Here is a 16,356-nt window from a genome sequence, read left to right as displayed (position 1 = left end):
AAAGTTAAGAGAAAAGAGAAATGAAGACAGAGGAGAAAAACATAGGAATTTTTCTAAAAAAGAAAAAGACTGAAGTATAATACTTTCAGAAAAATCACTGGACATGCAAAAAATGTTTTTAATTCTAATGATCACAGGTGATAAAATCATTAAGTGTTTTTGGTACAGGACAGTCTGAAGGAGACTAGTTTCAAACTATTTCCCTTGAAATGATCAAAAAGGATGAAAAAGTTACATTCTTCAAAGCCATCTATGAATTCCACAATATGAGAACTTGACCCTGATGTGGTGCAGTCTAGTCACTAAAAACAATTACAATTAATATGTAACAGTGTGGAAAGCCTCATACCATAACTAGGTAACAGGTAAAAAGACACTAAAACCAAAGCATTTCTCTATACCATGATGACAATATTGAAATGAATTCATTTAAAAATAATTCTCTCCTATGCAGTCATTCTGAAATAGTTACTTGAGGATATACTTCAAGAAAGAAACACAGACTAGGGAGAGGAAGGGAGAAAACTAGCATATGGAGGAAAAGATATAAAATATTAGAAACAAAGGAATTAACTTAGTTAAACAGAAAATTGAGGGATCTGTGAAGAAGAACATTCAGATGAAAATTTTATTATAAATATTTTATAATTAAAAACCTGGAATGACAAATAATAACCTACATCTCTTCTGCAAACAAGAACACAGATCATGAGAATCTTGAATATATATCAAGATAATCTGACGTTGGAGAATTTAAGCCAGTGTAGTAATACCAACAATAAAATATTGAAAATCAGTATTTGTTGGATATTTACTATGTGACAGGCACTGTGTTATGTTTCCTTAATTCTCTCATTTAATCCTGAAAACAATTCTTTGAGGTGGGTACTTATTATCCTTAATTTAAAGATGAAAAAACCTAAGTACAGAGTTTAATAAAGTGCTCCAAGGTTATATAACCGGAATGTGTTAAGAGAAAGCATTAACATGTTGGTATTTGTCTACATAGAAAATCCAGAAATCTCTGCACAAAACTATTAAAACTAATAAAGAGTTCAGCAAATAGGTCAGATAAGAGAATGATACATAAATAAACTAACAGCCTCTCTATGCAGTAGTCTTAACCATTTAGGAAAACAAAATTCAACTCATAAAAAAGAATCCTATTCAAAACAACAATAAAAAGAAGGAACTCAAAAGTAAATTTGAAAAAAGATATGTAAAATATTCAAAAAGATGTTAATTCCACACCCATTGAAAACTTTACTGCAACTTCAGTCAAAATCCCAAAAGATACTTTGAGAAACAAGGAGAAACTTAGTAAGTGGATCTTAAAAATCGTAAGAACACAGAGCAAAAGAGTCAACATAGTTTAAAGCAGCCTAGGAATACGGTCATTGCCCTACTAGATACAGGCATACCTTGATGTATTTCTCTTTGCTTGATTGAGCTTTGCAGATACTGCATTTTTAACAAATTGATGGTTTGTTTGTGTCAACCCTGTGTTCTGCATGTCTATCAGCACCATTTTTCCAAGAGCATTTGCTCACATCATGTCTCTGTATCACATTTTGGTGATTCTTGCAATATTTGGAATTTTTCATTGTTATTATATCTATCATGTGATGTATGAACAGTGATCTTTGATATTACTATTATCATTGTTTTGGGGTGCCATTAACCATGTCCACATAAGATGGCAAACAGTCAATAAAAGTTGTGTGTGCCACTGCTCCACTGACTGGCCATTTCCCCATCTCTTTCCCTCTCCTTAGCTTCCCTATTCCCTGAGATGTAACAATATTAAAATTAGTCCAATCAATAATCTCACAATGACCTCTAAGTGTTCAAGGGAAAGGAAGATTCACATGTCTCTCATGTTAAATCAAAAGCTATAAATGACCAAACAGTGAGAAAGACATGATGAAACCCAAGATGGCCTAAAAACTAGGTCTCTTGTGCCAATCAGTTAGCCAAGCTGTGAATGCAAAGGAAAAATTATTAAAGGAAATTAAAAGTGCCACTCCAGTGAATACACAAACGCTAGGAATCAAAACAACCTTACTACTGACATGGGGAAAGTTCTAGTGGTGTGTATAGAAGATCAAACCAGCCATAACATTCTCTTAAGCCAATGCCTTTTCCACAGCAAGGCCCTGACCGTCTTCAATTTTATGAAGGCTGAGAGAGGTGAGTAAGCTGCAGAAAAAAAGTATGAACCTAGCAGAAGTTGGTTCATGATGTTTGAGGAAAGAAGCCATTTGCATAATATAGAAGTATAAGATGAAGCAGTAAGTGTTGATGTAGAAGCTGCAGCAAGTTATACAGAAGATCTAGCTACAATCATGGATGAAGGCGGCTACAGTAAACAACAGATTTTCAATGTAGATGAAATAGCCTTCTGTTGGAAGATGCCCTCATTTAAGACTTTCAGAGATAGAAAGAAGTCACTATCTGGCCTCAAAGCTTCAAAGAATAGGCTGACTCGTGTTAGAGGTTAATGTAACTGGTGACTTAAAGTCAGAGCCAATGCTCATATATCATTCTGCAAATCCTAGGGTTCTTAAAAATTATGCTAAATCTACTCTACCTGTGCTCTACAAATGGAACAATAAAGGCTGAATGACAGCACATCTGTTTACAGCAAGGTTTACTGAATATTTTAAGCCGCTGTTGAGACCTTCTGCTTAAAGAGGTTTATTTCTAAATATTACTGCCCATTGACAATGCAACTAGTCACCCAAGAGTTCTGATAGAGATTTAAATGGAGAATAATACATTCATGCCTGCTGACACAACATATATTATGTAGCACATGGATCAAGGAATAAGAGGAATAAGTTAGACTTCTGAGTCTTATTATTTAAGAAATACATTTCATTAGGCTTTCACGGCCATAAGTAGTGATTCCTCTAATGGATCTGGGTAAAGTACACTGAAAACCTTCTAGAAAGGATTCATCACTTTAGATGTCATTAAGAACATTTGTCCCTCATGGGAGGAAGCCAAAATATCCACATTAACAGCAGTTTGAAAGAAATTGATTCCAACTCTCAGGGATGAGTTGGAGGGGTTCAAGACTTCAGTGGAGGAAGTTACTGCAGATGTAGTGAAAATAGCAAAAAAGCTAGAATTAGAAGTGGAGCCTTCTAGAAAATGTGACTTTATTGCTGCAATCTCATAATAAAACTTGAAAGGACTAGTTGCTTCTTATGGATGGGCAAAGAAAGTGGTTTATTGAGATGGAATCTTCTCCGGGTGAAGATGCTATAAATGTTTTTGAAATGACAACAACGGATTTAGAATATCACATAAACTTAGCTGACAGTGCAGTAGGGCAGGGTTTGAAAGGACTGACTCCAATTTTGAAAGACGCCCTACTGAGTAAAATGCTATCAAACAGCATTGCATGGTACAGAGAAATCTTTGTTGAAATGAAGATTCAATTGATGTGGCAAACTTTATTGCTGTCTCATTTTAAGAAAATGGCCATAGCCAACCCATCCTTCAGTAACCACCATGCTGATCAGTTAGCAACTACCAACATCGAGGCAAGATCCTTCACCAGCAAAAAAATTACTACTCACTAAAGACTCAGATGACCATTCACATTACTTAAAATATTTTAAAATTAAGGGATGTATATTTTTTACACACAATGCTATTGCACACTTAATGGACTGCAGTGTAGCATAAACATAACTTTTATATGCACTGAGAAACTCAGAAATTTCTGTGACTCAGTTTATTATGATATTCGCTTTATTACAGTGGTTTGGAACCTAACCTGCAATATCTCTGAGGTATGCCTGTAGCTATAGGCTCTAGTTTATGAGCATATATAGTAAGTCATCGTATACAAAGGGTATACACGGATACACACAATAAGCTAGTGTATTTAGAATATTGTGGCACTAATGCAGGAGAAGAAAGATAGATCATGGATTACAGAGCAGAGAGCAAGAAGCATACCCGTTCTTATTGTAAACTTAAATTATACACTTAGATTCACGACATTTATATCTCTTCCAATACTTTGGGCTAAGAATACCCAGAACAGTGCTTTGCACACAGGAGGCATCCTGGAGGCATTAAACTTAGTTGGCTGAAAGAAGCTTATAGTATTCCCACCTGCGTCTTATTCCTTAGAAGCAAGGCCACCAAGCTTCCAAAGCCCACCAAAAGGCTGATCCTAGAGCCACGAAATATGCCATTGGATTCCTTCATGGTGATGGTGACCATGAGGCCACTACATGCACTTTCTCCTAATAGTCATTTATATTGATTTTTCAGATTCTGCTTTGAGTGATGCTACTGTTTTCTAGCATCATGGATCTGATTTGCTTTTTCGAAAGCATCATGCAATAACAACATGAAAAAAAGAGATAAACATGTATACTGTTTTTTAAAAGACTAAAAAACACTTGAATGCTGTTTCATGTTTATATTTAAATACAGAAAGAGACGCCGTTTAGCTTATGAAAAAAATAAAGTGAAAAGAAAAGCTCAAACCTTTCAACTACTTCTATGTCAAAGCAGAATCGTTTGTCAATTGAATCTGTCTTTCGTCGGATACAAGATTTTAATTTAAACATTTCCGGTGAGCTAGTAACAAGGCCATTCTGAAACAAGAAGAGTACCACAGTATTAACATGCTGACAAGTGAATTGAAATATATTAAATATGTCAGCTCAAGTTGCCATATTAAAAAGTTTAACAGTATAGGTTATGTATAAAGGTCACAATCATACCCTGTCTTTTTTTATTCCTGACGTTAGCTGTCCGATCATAATACATAAAACCATTTAATTAATGGCATATGCATGTTTTATTTAAAAGAATTATGTAACATGTCTGTCCAGTACCCTTCAACATATTTACTTACAATGTTAAATTATACTATAATGTACAATCCCTCAATTCTTAGATTTAGAAAACGTATGAAGTTACACAGTCACTTAACATCACAATTGGATATACAGAGTGCTTGTTAGGATACATTTGGTGCTCTTAATCAAAACTCCCTGGATTGCAAAGAGATTAGTATCATATGTGTGTCTTTGTATTAGAGTCTTAAATGATAACTAGCTCAGGCTTACAAGAGAGCTACCGAAATAATATAGTTCCAGTATATACATGATATAATAGTATTGCTACCATGTATATCAGGTTGGTGCAAAAGTAATTATGGTTTTCCCATTAAAAGTAATGGGAAAAAAAGCAATTACTTTTGCACCAACCTAATACAATGTGATTGTTTTGCTGGTAACCCACTGCTACACCGCTACTAAAACTGACTCTCTGGACAAGATCCAACATAGGCCACATTCACAGGAATTCTCTTTTGTCACTGAGATGCCAGTCTATTTTAAGGGGAACATTTACATAATGTATGGTTAATTCTATCTTTGGCTACAAATGTCATCAATTGATTAATAGAACTTTGGCTTGGTCTACTTACATTATTAACTCACTGTCACATAAGTTGGATTTACAGTAGTAACTATTAGAGTAGAAACTAGGTGTGTTATGGCACTTAGTAACTTCCCAGGATGGTAGCAACTAAGGTTTCTTTTTCTCTGGTATGTTCTCCTTTATTTTATGTCTTTCAGTTTGAATTATTAGACTCTGATGAATGCCCAAGTACAATAAGTTTCAACTGACATATTTGAGTATGCGTCTAAGTTAGATCAACATTTACCTCTGCCATGATCTATACCACTAATTGGGCAAGGCACTTACTTTATACTAACTTTATTTCCTAATCTGTTAAAATAAGGCTGGACTAATTATCTCTAGTGTAACTCCCAGCTTTAGCGTGCTCAGATTGTGACCTAATTAATTCACAAGTTCAATCATTTGCCATATTCATACTTTAACTCCCAAGAAGATTATATGCCACAGACAATAAAGCTCTCTGCAGCATTTCCTCAAACAAAGTACATTGTATTCTATACTGTTCACTAGCCATGTGAGACATTCAGTGACCAATTTACTTTTGGGGTAAATGAGCATCTATTGGTTTCTTCTGAGAAAGCTTGTCAGCCAGCATTTTGGTCAACAGTATGCAGTGCAGAAGGGGACAAGGCATGCAGGGGCAAATGTAGCCTCCCTCAGAGGCCACTCGGGGGAAAGATACAGAATCCCTGAGCCTGCTCCAGCCACTGACAGTCCCTTCCTGGGCTGCTAGCCAACCAACAGCATAGACAAATAACTCTGCTGTCGGAAATGTGAGATGACACCTCTGTAATCTACTGAAGGATCCCTACATTTAACTCGACTGCTTATAAATATGCCATGGCCAAGTTAAAGGAAAACCCTGGCTACTCTTTTCAAGTCATTCACGTCACAAAAATGAGAGAAAACCTTTGACTTTCTATTTTTTTGTAAATGTGTACACGTTAACTAGAGAAACAAATGTGATTTTTTTGTTTTAATTCCATTACTTAAATAATGAACAGTTTAAAAAACAAACAGAAAACAAAACTAACTCACCATTTTCCCACTGGATTTCATTTCTGAAACACTCATTGTAAATGTTTTACTTCCCTTATCATACGTACAATAATGTTTAATCCATGTAAAACCAAGCGGTCCTAATGTAAGGAAACAAAAAAATTTCAGATTTTGTTAATAAATGATTTGTATCAAAGTTTGCACATTCTCCAGTGCTATGATATACAACCGATTATCTCCTATACCATGCTAGTTTGTAACATTTACTGTGCATGAGAAAGAACAGAGGGACAGCGGTATAGGGTAGAGTGTCTTAGAATCAGACAACATGGCTCTGCTTGCAGCTCTGACACCTACTTTGTAAAACTTGTGAGTTACTTTGGATCTGAACTTCAGTTATCCCACCTGTAAAAGTGGTATACTTGTACCCCATAGAGGTAGGAAGAATGAGGAATAAGAGTCCGAGCTGTTTAAAATGGTGTCCTTACTTCTACCTGTATACTTTACTCTCATAACTGTCAGAAATAGTGTTAAAAATTTAGCCAGGCCATTTCACTCCTTTGTTCAGAACCCTCTAGTGCCTTCCCATCTTACTCCCGATAAAAATCAAAGAGCCTATTATCCACAGGGTTCCAAGTGAGTGGCCTCCCATTCTTTTCCCCATCTCACATCCCACTGCTTTCTGCCTTGTGCACTCAGCTCCAGCTACACTGCCCGCCTTGCTGGTCTTTGAACACAATGGAGGCATTCCTACCCAAGGGCATTTGTAGTTGCTGTTTCCCAGGCCTGGACTACTTTTCCTTTAGATACCTGCATGACTTGCACTGTTACCTCCCTTCAGGCCTTTTCCTAAATGTCACTTTCATAATATGGCCTTTCCTGGAGAGATATCTAAGATCTAAACACCCTCACCTTAATACTTATCTCTCTTTCTTGCTTTCATTTCTTCTTAGCGGTTATCACTGTCTGAAATATGATTTGTTTTACTAATTTAAGCCATTTATTGTGTGTCTCTGCCACAAGATTTTAAGAATCTATGTGAGCAGGAACATGTGATGTTCAACTGACTAGAATATGAGTTCTTAATCCTTACAACAGAGCCAGACAGATAGTTGTCAGTCAATATTGACAAATGAATAACGAATAAAGGAATGAATCACGCATCTAAGACTTCACTAAGTTCTAAGACTCTACTGACCTTAGAGTTATTTCCTCTTACTCCTAATCTGGAAAAAACAAGTTCAAATTACTCTTTAAAATGAAAATAATTTCCACTATTTATATGAGAAGAAACTTGTATGTGTAATGTTCACTTTCTTTTCCCCCAAAAATACCATGTAACCCTTTCCCATAGCACCCATGTTATTGTCCAGTATTCTCCTTAGGGAATTTATCAGGGCGTAGAATGCTTTGGTAGTTCAATGTTTCCATGACCAAGGTGGAAGACCTTCAGTTTTCCCATAGGGAAGCCAAGTATCCTGCACCCAAACACCATAGTGGGCTGAGTGGATTGAAAATGGAGCTTGTTTTCTACATATGAATAGCATCACCATCCAGGGACCCATCTTGCTTAACATCTGAATTTTTCTAGCAGCTACTATGCACATGTTTTTGCTGGCTTCATTTCAGAACCATGTTTAAAAGAAAGAAATTGAAATTTTAAAAAGTACCTCTTGAGAAAAGTGTTTCATGAGCCATTTAATTTTTTTCTTTAATAATAACGCACTTGGTGTCGAGTTTAATACTTAAGCCACTCCAGATTTTAAAATTACAGGGTGCAGTCATATACTTTATAATCACAAAAGATTATTACAATTAACTTCAATTCCATTTGGGGACCATTTCACACTATAATACTTAATAATACTTGTTGATAATTCTGTTACATGTGATGTAAAATACCTAAAGACTTACGAGCTAATTAGTGGAAAGTGACTGGATAGAAATTCTCGTATGTAGTGACTTCATTATGTAGGTAGCAATATATGAAGCAATATTAGCTATAATTTTAAAATATAGCTGCTGCAATGCTCTGACATTTTAAACCAAAGACCCTTTTTCCCGCCTCCATCTGAAGTTCAGGACCTCCTGCATTTAATCCTCGAGTTTGCTGCAAACACAAGCTGCTTTCTTTCAAGTTGACTGGCACTAGGCCAGGGCAGATGTTCTTAGACAAGCAATTCTACAGTTCCCAAAAATGTCTGGGAAAATAAAAATAGATTACAGCTCTAAAGTTGCAAAATAAAAGATGTTTAATTATTTCACCCAGTAATCATTTAAGGTTGCTGAGATGAATATTTGCAGTGCGGAAGGGGAATTAACATTCATCGAATACCTACTAAGTGCCCATATTTTATCTAAGAACCTTTTATATCAGACATTATAAAGAACATTTTAAGAAAACTGAGCCTGTGACCTACAGATGGCAATACTTTCATCAATAGGGCATGTGACTGAAGTTGTTCTTTTTAGAGAAATGATATTTTCAAGCTATTTTAAGAATTAAATGAGATAAATATAAATTACAAAGAACAGTAAGAACCCAATAGTAAGCATAGTATTATTCTTATTGACACTACCGAGAATAGAGACATTTTACATATGACATCTCTAATTCTTGCAATATCATTATGACATGGGTTTAAATCCCTCTCTTTTATAAATGAAGCAAGACTGAGCTCAGAAAACTATTGGCACAAGTCACAGGTCAGCACAGGCATGGAATCCCAATATAGCTCTAACTCTGGAACCCCTGGCTCTTTCGGTTACACTGAAGTCTAGCAGAATGTGATTTAATGCATGCCTCGAGGTGGATAACATAAACACCACATGTCCAGGTAGAGTGGAACTCTGTGTCCGAACAATGAGCTAAGCCTACCCCATCACATCCATCTCCATTTATCACTCAATTTATGGCTTTGATATTTATTTATTTGATATTGATCACTGGCTGCTAATTGTGTAAGTGTGTCTTACGTTTTCAACTACAGAATAAAAATCTTGAAGCCAAATATTTATCTCATTTTTGTCCCCCACAGAACTTATCCGCCCAGTGATAGCAAGTGCACAATCGATACATCTTAGTAAACTGGTTAGATTGTTTTAATTGTAAACGCTTTCAAAGATCCCAAGTTAGAAGGGGCTTTGGATATTTGCTCCTCATATAAAATAATTCCAAAAGCATATAAATATATTCCTTTTTCTTTATATCCCTTGGCAAAGGGAATAGGAGAAGATGATAGGTGGGAACAGACAGGAGGAAGGGATTATAATGACGCAAGAAAGAACTTCTGAAGGTGATAAATATGTTCATTATGTTGTAGTGTGGTGATGGCTTCACAGGTGAATGAATGTGGCAAAATTTATCAAACTGTATTTTTTAAGCAGGTGCAATTAATTTATGCCAATTAGACCCAATAAAGCTATAAAAATAATGCAGGCAGATACAGATCAAATCAAGATGGAAATTGTCTTGGGGGAGTAAAAATATCAACAAAGAGAGTGCTAATAAGGAGAAATGAACTGTGAGACCCTCCAATTCAGACACTGCTAAGGGTCCATCAAAACAAGGACACAACCAAAGAAGCATTTTAGAAGGATCTGCGGGAAGCACTGTAGAAGACGCATTAGATGATGGGCAAGCCTGGAGGTAAAGGGTGAACAGTTAGGAGGTCACTGCAAGGGTCTCACCTGGGCGAAGGCAGTTGAGATGGAGAGAAGGTATGGAATCAAAGGATATCAAGAAGACAGAATAGACAGGTTTGTCCCAAGGCTACAGAGAAACACTGGTACTAAGGATGGATTGCCTTGACTTATGCAGCCTAGGAGAGTGAGGGGTGCCATTAAGAGAGATTAAAAAAAAAATCAGAGAAGAGGTCAGTTCCACAAAGGGCTTTATCATCAGTCTAGAATGACCCAGAGAAGTTAAGCATCTTAGAACAAAAGATACCGACATCAGGTAAGCGCATAAAACACTGCGCTTAGTCCATCCATGTAACCCCCAAATTATTGAAGGGCCTATGCTTATAGACTGACCCAAATGTCCAACAGCTTGACAATAGGTAGGCAAACCATGGTTCCAACCAGTGGGCGCACTCACTACCAAGTAGGACCGAATATGATATATTTGAAGATTATGTACAAAATAATATTGCAAGCTAATCTAAATCTTTTCTGTTTAGAATAAAATATTGTGTGCCCACAAAGACTTCAGCAAGTGTGTAACACCTAGAAAAGTATTCAAGAAATAAAACATAATCAGACCATAAGGAATAAAAAATCCAAGGATGGTACCTCCTCTACCACTTTCACGTTTACTGCCCTTACTGGCAACAAATTCTTCCAGTTGGACAAATATTTTATTGGTAGAAAATGTGAGCTCCTCTCAATGTACTGTCACATGAAGGCTCTCAAACCTGTACAAAATCATTTAAATACTCAAAAATTTCCTTAGAGTCCTTTCCAGGCTTGAGTAAAAAACATAACAATAAAAAAAAATAAAAATTTCCTTAGAGTCCTAAGTGAAATCTACATACCCTACTGATAAGCCAAGGGATTGGTAATTTTTCATGAACTGGGGGGAGGGTAAAAGCTACTTATTATGCGCTAACTATAGAGTACCTAGGCAGATCACTAGTTTTATCATGTTTAGATATGAAAACAGTAGACTGGCCAAGGTAGGTAGTTATGAGAGAGAAACATTCTAAAACCCAGATCTCTTGAGCCAGTGTTCCTCTATTATCAAGTCCATGCAGTAATAAATGTTTGCAGAGTCTGCTGGATCAAATCAAATTTGTGTGTGTCCTGCTCTCCAACAAATGAGCATCACTTAATCATGTTGCACATACAGTATATCAAAAGCCTTTCACATTGGTCCACTATGGGCTGGAAACTCACACACAACTGTTTCTTCGCCAAAAACAGCACGAGAATGATGCCTTAGGGCATATCCGGTTTGAAAGCGTTAATGTAGTCAAAATAGTCCAACTAATTCCACTTAATGACAAGTAACATGCACAAAAAATTCCAGTTATACAAGTCCGAATGGCTTTTTAATATTTTTGTGAGAAAAATGTCCTTAGTGTGAGGCAATTGTAATAGTGCTCTATTGGCTTTGGTACTTATTTCCGAACCTCAGGAATTAAAGAGCGCCAATTTGACATTACCACGATTACCAATTATACGCCTGAAAACTGACAGGGCACAAAATTAAATAAAATAATGCTGCCAGAGGGTAAAACTATTATCACAGTCACCAGGATGATTCATGTCAGTAAAGGCTTTGGCTTGCAATTTTCCATGAAACTTTAAGTTGAGATTAAGTATCACAATTAAATGCTAAAACTGAACGCATGTTATGGTATGAGTGAAGACTGTAAGTCCCAAGTTCAACAATATGCTAACTTAGATATCCTGATAGCAAAATGCGGAAAAACGTCCTCACTTTGGTTGTGGTGGGGGGAAAGTAGATATAAAGCTATAAGAAATTTCAGTCCTCCTACTTGAAGGAAATACTACTAACCAAGTCACATCTCATGATTGTGGCTAAGTCATAAGAGATGTGAAATTATGTCTTTGTGACTCACGTTTCTCCTGGACATACAGATAGCCTTCCATGGTCCACTGGCTGGGTGGTCTGTAGTCCTGGTTAGCAGATTTCATCCTTTGCATCAACCGCTCTACCTCTTGTCGAGTACTTTCAAAATTATTCCTTGTCTTAAGTAAACAGAAACAATAATTTCAGTCATTATTTTCTACCAAGTTTCGGCAACATCCAGACTAATATTTTGTTTTGCTTTTATTTATTTTTGAGACAGAGTATCACTCTGTCAACCAGGTGCAATTATGGCTCACTGCAGCCTTGACCTCCAGGGCTCAAGTGATCCTCCTGCCTCAGTCCCCACAAGCAGCTGGGACTGTAGGCACACACCACCACACTGGCTAATTTTTTGTAGAGATGGGGTCTCACATGTTTCCCAGGCTGGTCTCAAATTCCTGGGCTCAAGCAATTTGTTCGCCTCCCAAAGTGCTGGGATTACAGGTGTGAGCCACCTGACTGGCCCAGAAAAATGTTTCAAAACTGCAAATTGCACAAAGATGACCTTGATTCTTTTGGCAGTATTCACCACATCTATGTCTTTGTGATGATGGGTCCCAAGGTCTGATTTGAACTGATTTAGTGAAAACTTGTCTGAATGACCTTCTGCATGTTTCTCTTTGAATCTCTCTCTCTCTGTGTGTGTGTGTGTGTGTGTGTGTGTGTGAGACCTTCTTCCTATTTTCACACTCTAGCATTACTACTTAGGGGGTAAACTATGGCAATTAAAAAAAATATAGGATGCACTACATAAAATTTGAATTCCCTAAATACCTAAGGTAAAAAACAGATACATAGGGACTTAGTTTCTTTTGAGGGAAAAAAACAAAATAAATTCATATACTTTTGATATATGTGGCATTGAACAAGTCAAGAAAAGAAGTTTGTTACCACAGTTCCAAAGGCTATTTTTGAAGAAACATCACGTAGCTTGGTTTACCAGCAAAGGTATTATTAAGAGGTGAGTGTATAAATTAACTCATAAAAATCAATAGGTTTCCAAGTTCTAACTTCTTCTGTTGCAAGAAATAGATTACTCACTTTAAATCAAGTTTATTTAAGCTATAGGAAGAATCAGGCTTTTCTCTATGAATACCTCTTTTGAATTACCTCAAAAATATGCTTCTGAAGATATGATAATCACTACCACCTAAATCTAAGGAGTTTATGCCCATTTAAAAAAAAAATCTCAAAATTAGGAAAATTTTCTTGTCACTTTCACTATTTTTGTCTTTCAAACATAAGGTTCTAATTTTTTTTTTCTCCAATTCCTTACTTCTCTCCTGTTCCTGAGTCCTAGGAATCTTAATGTAATTTTATTTAATGTGGAAGTAAATCATAAAAATACTTCAGCTTTTATAATTTTTGCTTTTAATAGTAACTGTAAAAGCCTAAATACATTCCATATGGAAAAACAATAGAATGAATTAAAGGTGAAATTGATTCTGCTAGAAAATCTAAGTCAAATAAAAGCTAAAACTCAAAACACAAGGGAATAAATCCCCTTACATATTTCTTATGGGACATTCTAACTCTGTAGTTTTATTTACTGGACATTTCCACAACGGCAAGAACCAGATAAGCAGAAAAACATACACTTTGAACAAAATTAAGTGAAGGTTTTCCAAATCATTTGGGCTATATAGTACTTGGCAGTCAGGGTTTCAGTTATAGTAAAACCTCAACAATGAAGACATCATTATGTGTCAGGTTTGATAATGTGAAATGGGTTGGCTCAACTTTTCGGTGTGTTTTTATTTCAATGCAAGTGTTGCTCAGCATTTGAACATCAGAATTTGTATAGCTATGCAATCAGAGACTAAAAGGATTCATTAGACAACTTTACAAAATAAATTCTGATAGAAATAGGTGGCCTGTATGGAAATAATTCTCACTTTAAAAAAATTTTTTATTTTGTATTTATTTTTTCTTATTTTTTTTTCAGGTTAGACGGGTAATATGCTGAGATTGTAACAAGGTTCAGAGGGTGGCATGTCTCACACACATGCGTGAACACCCAAACATCATGCCCATGAACTACAAAAGGATCTCTCACTTATGTTTTAAAGCAGTTATTTTGAATGCCTCGAAACCACATTCAAACCTGTTATTTGAAAATAATAAACAGCACATATTTTACATTCAATTTCAGAGAAAGATGAGATCTTTGTTATTAAAGTACAATCCTTCATTTCACAAATAAAGAAATTTTGCTCTCTTAAAAACGAGACTTCTCAGGCTAGGCACGGTGGGTCACACCTGTAATCCCAGCACTTGGGAGGCCGTGGCGGGTGGATCACCTGAGGTCGGGAGTTCGAGACCAGCCTGACCAACATGGTGAAACCCCGTCTCTACTAAAAATACAAAATTAGCTAGGTGTAGTGGTGCAGGCCTGTAATCCCAGCTATTTGGGAAGCTGAGGCAGGAGAATTGCTTGAACCCAGGCGGTGGAGGTTGTGGTGAGCCGAGATCATGCCATTGCACTCCAGCCTGGGTGACGAGCGAAGCTCCATCTTTAAAAAAAAAAAAAAAAAAAAAAGACTTCTCTAAGGTCTTATTTCCTTATTTCCAGTATTTTCTTTTCTAGTTTTCTTGAGGTATAATTGACAAATAAAAATTGTATAGTTAACATGTACAATGTGATGTTTTAATACATGTATACATTATGAAATTACCACAATCAAGTTAATTAATATATCAATCACCACAGTTACCATCTGTGTATGCTGAGAACATTTAAGACCTAAACTCTCAATAAATTTCAAGTATTCAATACAGTGTTATTACCTAGAGCCACCATACTGCAAATTAGCTCTCCAAACTTACTCATCCTGCATCACGCAGTAAATTAACAAGAACACTGGATGAAGGCAAAAGTTAATAAACTTTCAGGTGTCTCCAACTGGGTAATATTTATTTTTATAAAATTTGCTAGTATAAATTTTTCTAACTAAGATTAGGGTTTTGTGGGTTGTATTTTCCACTAGCAGCTAGAAAAAAATTGTAATTAGTTGCCCTGTGAAATCAGATTTGCAGATTTGCTGAGAGACAGTAAGAACAGGTATACTCTTACATTCTGCAAGTTGAACTGCAGCTGTTGCTTATACGGTGCAAATTCCTGGGCAAGTTCATATCCCTCATGGTAAAAAGTAAATAAGCCCTGAAGAAATGACAAAAGCTGCAAAGATAAAGAGATAAAGAAACCATGAAAATGTGTTTTAATGATCATTTAATGATATAAAATAGGGAGAAAATTATATTTCATTATAAATCCTCAAACTAATACATTTTCAATGGCTTTGGCAAGGCAGGCAATAGATTTACGATTATAAAACAGAAACCACAAAAGGATTTTTATTTCCTTTTTGGTAGACAGTAATTTAACTTTTGAGGCTGATCAACGACATTTGTCATGTTAACTATTCTGCTATTCAAATGCATTGAAGAAATATCCAGAAGAGACCACTAAGATAATGACTAAAGTATAATAGCATAGATCCCACCCTGCCAGAACTTCTAATCAAAACAAGGGGATAAAAGATGTGCAACGTAAGGAAGACCAAACCAGTAAATCACAGATAAGAAGTACCCAAGGGAAGGAATGAGAATTTGGCCAGATGAAATTAAGAAAAAGTATCACAAGGTGGCAATACTGATTTGAGTACTGAATAGACAACATTTTAGCAAAGGAATGGAAAGAACATAAAACAGGGAAGTGGTGAGCAAAATCATTGAACTAGATAACACAGGTTTTTCATTTCAGAGAAAGTGAAATCTTTACAAAGTTATAATTTCTATGATCTTAACTTTCTAATCTCAGATTCATATGTGTATTTATGTTTTTATCCATAAATTAAGACAGGCTCTCCATGGAATTACAGGACACAGGTTATATGGAACGTTATATTGGAAAAAAAATTTAAGCATTTTCATTTCATTCACAGGGATTTTATTTCACAGACTTGTCTACTAACCTAATCTTTCCCACAACCTCTTCCTGCAATAAAGTTAGAAAACATTTTTGAAAAGTCACTCATAATGTATCTGTAACTTATTATTTTAAATTAAGGAAGAAACACAGTTTGAAACCATTTTCTCATGTAAATAACACGCAGCCACCTTCTCTGTCTGGGTAGGTAGGGAGGATTCAGCTAAGCATCAACTGGTTACCTGTGCTATGATTTCCAACAGATAAACACTGGTTCTATCTGAAAACAACGACCTCATGCTTTTCTTCCTACAAACAAGTCAAGTTCATACAAAGTCATGTTCATTTCAGAAAACATTTTCAAACCATTTTTGTT

General features: G+C 35.9%; 1 protein-coding gene and 1 non-coding gene across 2 annotated transcripts in view; both read right to left on the bottom strand.

The window, feature by feature from the left end:
* ARHGAP42 (Rho GTPase activating protein 42) overlaps window positions 1-16,356 on the bottom strand; it is a 303,541-nt gene that overhangs the window by 43,430 nt on the left and 243,755 nt on the right. Inside the window, exons 7-10 of the mRNA XM_019037646.4 lie at window positions 15,126-15,230; window positions 12,042-12,171; window positions 6,496-6,596; window positions 4,513-4,622 (exon numbers count right to left, since the gene is read on the bottom strand). Coding sequence (XP_018893191.1) covers window positions 4,513-4,622; window positions 6,496-6,596; window positions 12,042-12,171; window positions 15,126-15,230 — 446 coding nt within the window. The remainder of the gene's footprint in view (window positions 1-4,512; window positions 4,623-6,495; window positions 6,597-12,041; window positions 12,172-15,125; window positions 15,231-16,356) is intronic.
* LOC115936402 (small nucleolar RNA U13) lies at window positions 13,997-14,101 on the bottom strand. Its single transcript, XR_004071892.1, has one exon. It is a non-coding gene; the product is annotated as a small nucleolar RNA U13 (small nucleolar RNA).

The sequence above is a fragment of the Gorilla gorilla genome, chromosome 9 (assembly GCF_029281585.2).
Source record: "Gorilla gorilla gorilla isolate KB3781 chromosome 9, NHGRI_mGorGor1-v2.1_pri, whole genome shotgun sequence".
Lineage (NCBI taxonomy): Eukaryota > Metazoa > Chordata > Mammalia > Primates > Hominidae > Gorilla > Gorilla gorilla.
The sequence above is the reverse complement of the archived record's forward strand: the minus strand, read 5'-3'. Positions and strand labels throughout refer to the sequence as shown.